This window comes from Gymnoscopelus braueri, assembly GCF_963280865.1.
Source record: "Gymnoscopelus braueri genome assembly, chromosome: 15".
NCBI lineage: Eukaryota > Metazoa > Chordata > Actinopteri > Myctophiformes > Myctophidae > Gymnoscopelus > Gymnoscopelus braueri.
In genome coordinates this window covers 40,977,848-40,988,863 of record NC_137620.1, presented here as the reverse complement: position 1 = coordinate 40,988,863, position 11,016 = coordinate 40,977,848, and the positions used below count along the sequence as shown (strand labels likewise).

The 11,016-nt window shown below is 40.0% G+C and overlaps 1 protein-coding gene across 1 annotated transcript; it reads left to right on the top strand.

Moving 5' to 3' along the window:
* Window positions 1–4,489: 4,489 nt before the first annotated feature.
* On the top strand, window positions 4,490–10,792 carry LOC308101559 (E3 ubiquitin-protein ligase TRIM47-like; the record flags this gene model as incomplete). Its single annotated transcript, XM_080450980.1, has 7 exons — window positions 4,490–4,732; window positions 5,792–6,166; window positions 6,817–6,897; window positions 7,473–7,706; window positions 8,149–8,308; window positions 9,153–9,203; window positions 9,354–10,792. 7 exons carry the CDS (start codon window positions 4,490–4,492, stop codon window positions 9,860–9,862), a joined length of 1,653 nt encoding a protein of 550 aa, XP_080307106.1. The 3' UTR covers window positions 9,863–10,792.
* Window positions 10,793–11,016: the final 224 nt, after the last annotated feature.

Sequence of the window (11,016 nt, the reverse complement as noted above, 5' to 3'; positions counted from 1 at the left end):
TTTGTATCATTTATTACTTATTTTCCCGTTGCACAATGATGAATGAACTGTCTCTTTTCTTCAGTCACTTTATTAGAACTTCTTCAGCAAAATAGAAGACGTGTTCAAGTTCACATCACTTCCTCAATAGTACAATAGACCAGTGGTGTAACTAACTAAGTACATGTACTCAAGTACTGTACTTAAGTACAATTCGGAGGTATTGTTACTTTAACGTAGTACTTCCCATTTTCAATACTAAACATTTTATTGGACAGAAATTTAAAAACAGCACGAGTACAGTCAAACACTTTGTCTAAAAGGATAACACCACAAAAGTCCTTGCGGTCTTGTTTCCATTGGGATCTTAGGTACTGGGGTCATTGACCCTTTGACTATCTTAAAACTTCATCCCATCACTCAAATACCCCTTAATTGCCTCTGAGATGTAGTGGAGAATTAATAGTCACTAAGTCAGTCAATAGGCTGTTGTTTATCTATAACCCAGTGGTTCTCAACCTGTTCAGGCCGTGACCCCCAAAAACAGACTGTACAATGAAAGATTATAGGCCTTTAAATTGGTCAATTTAGCAAAGCGTTAAAACTGCACATTACAAAATACGGTAGCTGATCTGCAGTGAAGCTATTTTCGCTATTTTAAAATGGTTTTCAAAATAAAAAATAAGAAGTCATAAGATGTCGTGCAAAATAGGGAATATGTTTGATAAGGTGAGTGATACAGGCAGCACAGCTGTAAAAAATAAAATAATACTTGACCCTATTTTAAATGAGTCTATCGTGTCTATCAAATTCATGCAGTTTTAACATAATTCACCACTATGTGTTTCAAGTTTCATTTAAAAAATCCAATTTGTGGCCCTTCACTCACTTTATCAAAGTCAGTTTGGCTCCTATAGAAGAAAATGCTGAGCACCCCTGTTTTTTATGTCCAGTGAAGTCAAGACCTACAAAACCAAAACATCTGGGGAAAAAATGATTGTTTTTTCCAAAAACATCATTAAATCATAATATCTCAGAATGTGACATATTATGCATGCACAGTAGACTAATGATTATATTTCAGAAACTGATTCCCTGGGAAATACATATTTCAAAATGATGGCAGACGCATATCATGTTTATTAACCACTTAAACCCCATATGGGTAACCAGAGTCCCTCAGGGCTCAATACTAGTGTCTTTTCTGTTTTGGGTTATTGTGGGGAAAGCTTTTGCTGAAAATAGCCGATCGACAGACGCGTTGTGAGCTTGTCAATCTGCTATTTTCTGTGACCACAATACAGATGCTGGGGTTTTTAAGTGGTTATAAATAATATTGAATAAAGAAGTCCTAAGTACATTTTTTGTATCATTTTGTTTTGTTTATTTAGTCACAAGCTCTCTTTAATGCTTTTCAACAGTTAAACATTTATGAAAATCACAGACAGACTTAAAGGGCCATTTCCCTGATTTTGAACGCAAATCCTGTTTTTATGAAGTCGAGGACAAAATAAAGATGATTTGGCAGTGCTTCTATGTTTTTATTTTGAATTTGGAATGTTTACTCTGTGACATCACTGGGTTAACCTCAGTTCCTCCTATAGACTACTTGGACTACAGTGTTTCCTGTAGTTCCAGTCGGAACTATACTAATATCAGCTGGAGTCCTGTGTGACTACCCTCTAATGTGTGTACGCTCCAAGAACACATGCTTCCCGGAAGCAGACCTCAAAGAGAGAGCGATTAAAATAAAAATAAAAGCTCAACATAACCCAAAGGAACTTCCTGTATTAGCCTGTTTTTGTCCAACTTTACACAACAGTCAACATGCATGTGTGTGTTTTCACTTTAGTGAGGGAGCCCTGGCTAGGAGTGGTTTTGGAAGGGAGGTGCGCTAGTTGCTGCTGTTAGTTGTTGCTGCTAGTTGGTGCTGCAGCTGTTGCTGCTAGTAAAAAATGGCAAAGAAGTTTAGGGATAATGGGCCCTAAACTGCAAAATTGGGCCCTAATGCAATTTTTTTTTGACGCATGGCGAGGAGGCCCCGAACCAGAGCTTTGCTTGGAGCCCCTAACTTCTTAAATCCGCCCCTGCTATTACTAGGACAACAGTCGACGCGGTCTCAAATTGATCTGGTCTGATCAAAAACTGAAACACCGGACCCTGTCGGGCGCTACCGTCGCGTTTGAAATCAGCTGTGAAGTTGCTTAGGCCGTTGAAGTTGTGATCATAGCGAGTCTCCGTGCTCTTCACGGTCCGTGCTCTTCCCGACAACAATAAACTCAACCAAAGAATCTTTCTTACTGTAAGGCCGTCCAGCTGGTTTGGTGTCCTTCTCCGTGTTTGAACCGATTTACTCGCGCCGACCACTTTAAAAAGTAACGTCGCCGCGTCTTGCGGTAAATCTCCGTTTGGATTCGCTCTCCGTTGAAGCTGCACATTGTGGGACTCGATGAATATTAATCCCTGCAAAATAGCAGCGTAGAACAGCACCAGATTGTTGCTGGCAGTGATGATCTTCTTGAGGCGAAGGTGTTGTTTTCGCCGTTGAAGAATAGAGCGCGGGGTAGAATCCAGGAGCGGATAAAAGGTGCGACCGTCCTCGGTGAAAGCCATCTCACTCCATCACTCCATCTCAGCCATCTCATAAAACATATTCATAATATGATGTACTTCTCATGCCATAGTTCTTTTCAAGAGCAGTGGACCTCTATTGTTATTAACCAAGAGATTAATCAAACACTATTCTATTTGGTTGATAGTGTCCTCAAAATAAATATTTTTCACTGATATTTGCCCTAGAAAAAATTTGTCCATTTGCATTGACAGCTAAAATCCTGCATGGCTATAGAGCAAACAAATGGTGAATGCTGCCCCCTTGTGTCCAAGGTGAAACATAAACTAAAACAGAATCCCATGCAACTTTGCATTCACACTATTGTGTAGCGTTCTACAAGTTTAACAAATGCATTCAATTCTCACTGGAAAAGATTGACACAGTGAGGCTTGGAGAGGGAAAGTTACTGAATATTATGAGGTCCTATTCAGCGGTCTGAGAGTGTTTTTAATTAATGGTTCCTTGTTTTCCTTCCAGAATACACTTAGCCTATGTTTGCATATTGTCTGTTGCTTTGCTGTCAAAGTACATGAGGTGTTGACCGTTCCGCCGTTGAACAGAGTTACCATGATTCCATTTCCTCCTTTAATGCTGACCTTTTCTTAATCATTAATGAAGTTGTAATTAAAATACACTAGGAGGTAACCGACTGTACAATGAAAGATTATGGGCCTTTAAATTGGTCTTTACACCTTGGAAAGTGCTAAAACTGCACGTTACAAAAAACGGTATAGCTGATCTACAGTGACGCTACTATATAATAAGAAATGGCTAATACGATTAGTCATAAGACGCTGTGCAAAATAGGGAATATGTTTGATAAAGTGAGTGACAGATAGTAGGCGTAGCCATACAAAAAAAAGACATGAAAAATAAAATAGTTGAATTTGACAATGCTGCTGGCATTTCTCTCACTTAATCTGTAGGAACTTAATCTTGTTTCCTGAAATAACACACAATGAATAATTCCATCAACACTTCAGGTGCAACTCCAGTTGTGAGCTACTTTGTACTGTATGGTTGTGAGAGGACAAAAAAATAATGCAGATGACAAGCAATGACACAACAGCAATAAAGCATCACTGAATTGGTCACCAGATATCTAGCCTGGTAAACCCCCCTCCCTCCGGAAATCTCATTTGCATTTGGTTTCAGGAAGGAGGGTCTGGGATTGCTCACAGAGTAAAGCTGCCCGAACCACTGCGCATACGAACCAATCAGCGGCTGCTAGGGGCGGGATCATCCAATCACCTGCCTAGTAGCTTGAAAAAATGAAACTCCGTCTGTCATCGATTCTGCGCCCGGGGTCTCAGATGCAAGTACGCTGTGAAACAAAATGTGTGTCTCAAGCTTCTTCCATTTGACGGAGTGAGGTTACCAGATATCAGCCTTGTGTCAATTTCAGGTCTCCCATTTATGATCGGGTTCACCTGTCTTGCCATGACATCATTTGTAACCCTAGAGAGTATTAGAGTGTTTCACTCTAGTGCTCACTGGAGTCTGGAGGAAGTGGAAAGAATGTGAAACTAGTGAGGAAATATAGACAAAGGTTATTTTACTAAAATACACATTTTCTGCCATACTCTACCCCAAATAAATACCCCCTTGTGTCACCACCACCAGGCTTTTCCACATGGAGGGGAAATGATGGTGTAGTGTGAGAGTCCAGCTGTAGGCCTACAACGTTCAACCACAAGCTGAACCTGTTTGTGCTAAACAGTCACTGTCTCTTTAAAACCACTGCCTCCTGCAAACATCCAGGAAGTCCCTCCCTTTGTCTCTCCTACCTTTCTTCACAAGAAACGAAACTCTGAGCTGTTGTGTGTTTCTCTCAGTCTCTCTTCAGAGTAAACCAAAGTGTTGTTTTCTCTCGGTGTGAGTGTGGAAGTCGGTCAAATGGCAGAGCAGAATAAGCAACAGCAACAGACATGTGAGCTGGACCAGGACCAGTTCTGCTGTCCTGTCTGTCTGGACCTTCTAAAGGAACCAGTGACTCTACAGTGTGGACACAGTTACTGTAGAAGCTGTATTGAGGGTTACTGGGACCAGTATGAGGAGACTGGAGTCTACAGCTGTCCCCAGTGCAGAGAGAGCTTCAGTCCCAGACCTGTTCTGAGGAAGAACACCTTGCTGGCTGAGGTGAGATGACCTTACAAGTTACAACCACACATTAAACTACATGTTCTGCTACACAAAACTCCTTGTTGACTATTGTGATAGATGGTAGTTATACTTACTACATGTTATGTTATGTTATGTATGTTGATACATTAATAATATATTGTTTGTCCACAAATACTATAAGAATGTTATTTAGATAGCATGTTAGACCAGTGTCTAACCATGTGTTAAAAGAGCATAACAGGCTGTTTAACCACTGTAACCCTATTAAGCGTGCCAACGTGTCGTCACCAGCAGAAGGGGCAAATCAGGCTGCGGGGGCGAGGCATTGGGCGTGGCATTGGGCAATGTTAAGTCAACCTGGTTTTTACCCCTCAAAGATGTCCGCAGCTACCAAAAGACACTTGTTGACGCCCCCTTCAGGATTTTTGGCATGCTCTAGACATCAGCTACTTGAAAATTGCTCACAATGCATCACAATGTGATATGCAATATTTTTTTTGCAACATTTTAACAACATAAATCTTGTATGGGGGTCCCTGGCACAACATATTTTCATATGGGTGTCCGTGGCCAAATACATATTCATTTGGGGGTCCTTGACATGGAAAAAGTTTGAGAACCATTGGTTTAAACTGATGCTAGTTCTGATGTTTACCTGTTATCTTAGTTTATTTGCATTCTACTTACCTTATGCTGCCATTTTGTTGAGTAGGGTTAATGTAATTACTCTGATCTTTGACTGTGTTAGTCACTGGTTAACCATTAACCATTAAACTCTAGCGTCCCTATTCTTGCCATGTCATTCACTGTAGGCAAACATAGCAGATACACAGGGTTCTAGTGGTTAAGAGTGTCTGCTAAACGCTTAAATTGTACATTTTTAACCATATAAAGCAATCAACTTTATGTAATACAAAAGTTCAGAACCACAGTGTTCAGATAGTGTTACAATGATCTTACTAGATGAACTAATACCTGTAATGTCTCACTGTGTTTATCACCATGAACCTCACAATGACTGTGTTGTATTTGTCATCAGTCAGTGACCTCCCCTCCTCTTCTCTTTACTTCCAGGTTGTGATGAAGCTGAGCAGTACAGGAGGTCAGCAGTCTTCTGTCTCTGCTGCTCTGCTGTACGCCGGTCCAGCAGACGTGGCCTGTGATTTCTGCACCGGAGCCAGACGTCACAAAGCTCTCATGTCTTGTCTGGCGTGTCTGGCCTCTTACTGTGAGACTCACCTCCAGCCTCACTACAATGTTCCGACTTGGAAGAAGCACAAACTAATCCCAGCCACCAACAAGCTGCAGGAGAAGATGTGCTCCAGTCATGACAAGCTGATGGAGGTGTTCTGTCGCACAGACCGCCAGTGTATCTGCTATCTGTGCACCATGGATGAACATAAGGGCCATGACACGGTGTCAGCTGCTGCAGAGAAGGCAGAGAAACAGGTAGGACCACCATCACTTGAAGACAAATCATAAGATACGTTTTAAAGATAGAAGCTAAATAACCATGTCAGAGACATTAAAAGCACAAACCAGGGTGTCGGTGTTGTACAATAAAAAAATTATTAAAGTATGAAGTACACTCATTTTGGACCCAATGAAAATAAAACATCGATAACTTTGATAACTTTTGAATCATATTTCACCATTAAGAAGGGGCAAGATGCAGGGGCTTAATATTGATATCTCATCCCTGCAAAAGTGTATTTTGGAGAGGTTACACAGTTGATACACATTTAGACCTGTGGCCGATTCTATGATTGCCTTATAAATCCTGACCTAAGTTTTCTGAAAAACTATTTTCTTTTATTCAAAAAATGTAAAATAAAAATAATATTGCTATTTAATGTATACAGCAACAACCACACACAGAGGTGTTCCCGAATGAAACGTATAACGTTTAGGTGTTCCAGGTCTAAATGGGTTAAGATGATGTGTGGATCCAAACTAGACTGCCTCCAATTTCACTTGTTTTTATCCTGTATGAGTTCTCTTTCTCCTGATTGGATAGAATTGGTATCCCGACATGTAGATGTGCTTTGTTTTCAAGCCAAACTGTCTCTTCCTGTTTCTTGCAGAAACAGCTGGTGACATTTCAGGAGGAAGTCCAGCAGAAGATCCAGGAGAAAAAGAAGGAGCTGAAAGACCTGAGACGGGTCATGGAGGCCCTGAACGTGAGCTGATGTTATGATAATAGTTCTTGTTCTTGTGTTTACTGTGGAAAGAGGAAAGATGGTGATGCTACCTGGATGAGACAGAGCCTTGTGTCATCAGAAGCACTAAAGCAGTGGTTCTTAAACCAATTAATATGTATTTGGCTGCAGACCCCCATTTGAAAATATTTTATGCCAGCAACCCACGTATAAGATTAGTGTTGTTAAAATGTTTCAAAATTATTCATTCTTTTTCCCATTCTCTCACACATTTTTGAAAATAGCAGATCTACAAACTCACAACGCGCCGCGGCGCATTCGCCATGTGTTGGGAACTTGTAGAACGGCTATTTTCAAATACTGTAGCTGATGTCCTGAGGCCGATTCTAAAAATGTCTTTCTGAAAAACGTATACTGCTATATCAGTGGTGCTCAAAACCTTTTCATGTCAAGGATAACAAAAAGTGTGTGTGTGTGTGTGTGTGTGTGTGTGTGTGTGTGTGTGTGTGTGTGTGTGTGTGTGTGTGTGTGTGTGTGTGTGTGTGTGTGTGTGTGTGTGTGTGTGTGTGTGTGTGTGTGTTTGTTGTGTTAAGCAGAGCTCTGCAGAAGCAGCAGTGGAGGCCAGTGACAGGATCTTCAGTGAGATGATGGTCTCCATTGAGAGAAGACGCAGTGAGCTTAAAGAACTGATCAGAGATCAGCAGCAGACTGCAGTGGCTCAGACTGAGGCTCTCCTGAGGCAGCTGGAGGACCACATGGAGCAGCTGGAGAGGAGACATGCTGACCTGGAGGAGCTGTCCAACACTGATGACATCATCACTTTCATTCAGGTTCCACACATGGCATTTTACTGTTTGGTTTTGACTCATTTAGGAGAAATCAGCTTCATATTTCATCTCATTCCATCATGTCATATTATATTACATTCCATTACATCATAGTATATTACATGACATGGCATAACATGACATTATTAATGCTGGTAGGTCACAATTATTTGAGATAATCACAATTATTTTCTACAATTGTCATGATTGTAAACATTTTCAAAAAATAGAAGATCTACAAGATCAGCTTCTGAGCTTGTAGATTGGCTTCTTCCACTGTTTTGTAAAATATTTTGAAAGTATAACATTATTCTATATCTGCCCTGTACAATTTGTGTTCGTAATGTGTGCTGGTTGAACAACAAGGACATCAGCTCAACTCCACCAATTGTGATCAATATTCTAATCTATCCCTGTCTATACTGGTTTACTTGTCTCTCTCCAGAGTTTCCAGTCTCTCTCCAGTTCCAGTGGATCTCCAGTCTCACCCAGTGTGGTCATCTGTCCTGTGAGGTCCTTCACAGATGTGATTGATGTGGTGTCTGGTCTGAGAGACCAACTAGACAACATCCTGAAGACAACTTGGCCAGAGATATCAAAGAGAGGTGAGATTTAAATGTGTTTCTTGTTTTTCTAACCAGCCATCATAGTAAACATGGATTGATGAAGTCAGAAGGCAACTGGAGATATTTGAACTGAAGCAGACTGATGGTACACAGGTTGGCTGTCTGTCAGATTGGACAGAAACATTGAAGAATTTAAGCAAGAATATTCCTCAAAGGAAAGATCAGGGTCAGATTTAAATGTCTTTATTGTGTTTTAACCGGCCCCTATACTGTACAGTACATTTCTAAGTGTTGAAACAGTTTGTACAGAAGTATATCTGGGAAGGCTACTAAAGCCTGTAGTATGGGGGCAGTAAATTAGTGTGATCTGTGTTTCATGTCACCCGCTACAGTATATAAATGCACCATTTACCATTTTTTATTATTATTATATTGTTGTGCTCAATAAATGATCTTGAGGAGTTCTCTCTCCTGATTGGATGAAATTTGTAACCCACCTGAAAATATATTATAAATGTAAAATGAGAGACAGGGAGACAAGTGTTACTGAACAAACACTATATAATAGCAATGATGCTATAATAGCTTGAACGTTTTGACAAAACCCTTGCAACTTCAGTTTAATCCATTCTTCAGTATGATGTCTGTCATATATGCTATATATGTGACTGTGCCTTTAAGAGAGCTACGTTACAACACTGCCGTAAAGCAGGTCTGTTGCTGTCTTTTACGTCAGTCGTATGTTGTGACCTCCTGTAGGCTCACTCTGTATGTTTTACATGCCTGAAGTCAGCAGTAAAGTCTATTGGATTTGACGCTTTGTGTGGACATAGAAATCCTTTACAATGTCATGATGACCTTTACTGTTTTCTTGTGTCTCCAGTTGATGTTTTACATCCAGCGGAGCCTCAGACCAGAAAGGACTTTTTACAATGTGAGTCCATGTTGATGCAGGTTCTGAACGTTGAAGTTTCATTCTGATATGTTGTTATTTAAAGCTCTAATGAGTTTGATCTGAGAGACTAACTCTAAACACAATAAGGTTCATGAGGTTTGATTTTTCTTTTGTCGTGTGTTCTCACAGATTCCTCTCCTCTGTCTCTGGACATGAACACAATAAACAAATCTCTCTCCCTGTCAGAGGAGAAGAGGAAGGTGACTGTAACACGACAAGAACAACCTTACCCTGATCATGCAGAGAGATTTACTGGGTGTCAGGTGATGTGTACAGAGGGTCTGTCTGAACGTTGTTACTGGGAAGTAGAGTGGAGTGGTAGAGTTCGTATAGCAGTCTGTTATAAAGACGTCAACAGACAAACCTACTTTGGAAACAATGATAAATCCTGGTGTTTAGAGTGTAATGGTAAAAACTACAATTTCACACACAACAGTGTTCAGACTAAAGTGTCAGGGCCTTTCTCCTCCAGAGTGGGGGTGTACCTGGACCACAAGGCAGGTACTCTGTCCTTCTACAGTGTTTCTGACACAATGACCCTCCTACACACAGTTCAAACCACGTTCACACAACCTCTCTATCCAGGGATAAGGCCTTATTACTATGGAGATACAGCAGAGCTGTGTAAGACATGGTAGACATGTTAAGAATACTGATGATGATACTCAGTTAAAAACTTTGTTTTCTTCATTTGATGATAGATTTTCTCTTCTAGATAAAGCATGTGTAAGAATGATGTGTACAGTATACTACACCATCATGATCAATCAATCCATTGTGTTCCGCTCATTGCATTTCTTTAATAAGCCTGCTGCAGACAATCATTATACAGTATGCCCTGTTATCTTGTTGATATTACTACAGAGCCCTCTGTCAGTCTGTGTAGATTGATTATACTAAATGTAGTGGTTCTCAAACTGTGGGTCGGACCCCCAGGTGGTCCCCAAATGATTATAATTTTTTTAATGTGCAAAATTGTTTTCTCACTCAACAGTAAAACCAACATACAGTATGTATAATGTATACAGGGTTTCTGTCCATTTCTAAAGTGACAATTTAAGGACTTTTAAGACCTATTGAATACCTCTAAAATGAAAATTTAAACATGGCATTACTGCGTTAAAAGTAATCAACAAACTATACTAAAAAATTGTTAAACATTGGCCAAATACTTCCTCCTCATGGTGTCAATAGGGTATTGTGTGTCAAAAGTTAATTGATTTATCGCTTATAAAAATATATTTTAATATGATGTATATATTTTTTGACCCTCCCTTTTTTTCTTATTTTATCTCCCATTTTGTAAATACAGTAGGAACGTTTGAGTCCTTCAAACAGTTACACACTTAAAACCTGTTAAAAACAAAAGAGGGGGGAAAAGCTTCTGTAATTTCTTTAATATCCGATCTACAAGCTCACAACATATCTGGCAAAATGAACAAAATGTTTCAATTCATATAAAGGAGTTTGAGACCGTCAGGTAATCATTTTTCTTTTCATCAACTTTACTTCATTTACACTGACTTGTTTTTTCAAAATAAATGTGAGCACTGTGGCTGCAACCTCTATAGCAGAGTGTTTTAGTCTTATTTTGAAGAATGTTTCTCTTTCTGTTTCTGTCTCTCTGTGAATGTTGTCTCCATGTTTAGATGACGTTTTATACAGGATGTGAAGATAGATGTTAAATCAGGCTGAGGACTGAGGTGTGTGTGTGTGTGTGTGTGTGTGTGTGTGTGTGTGTGTGTGTGTGTGTCAAGTCAAACTTTTGTCTATGCTACATTGTTCCCTAGAC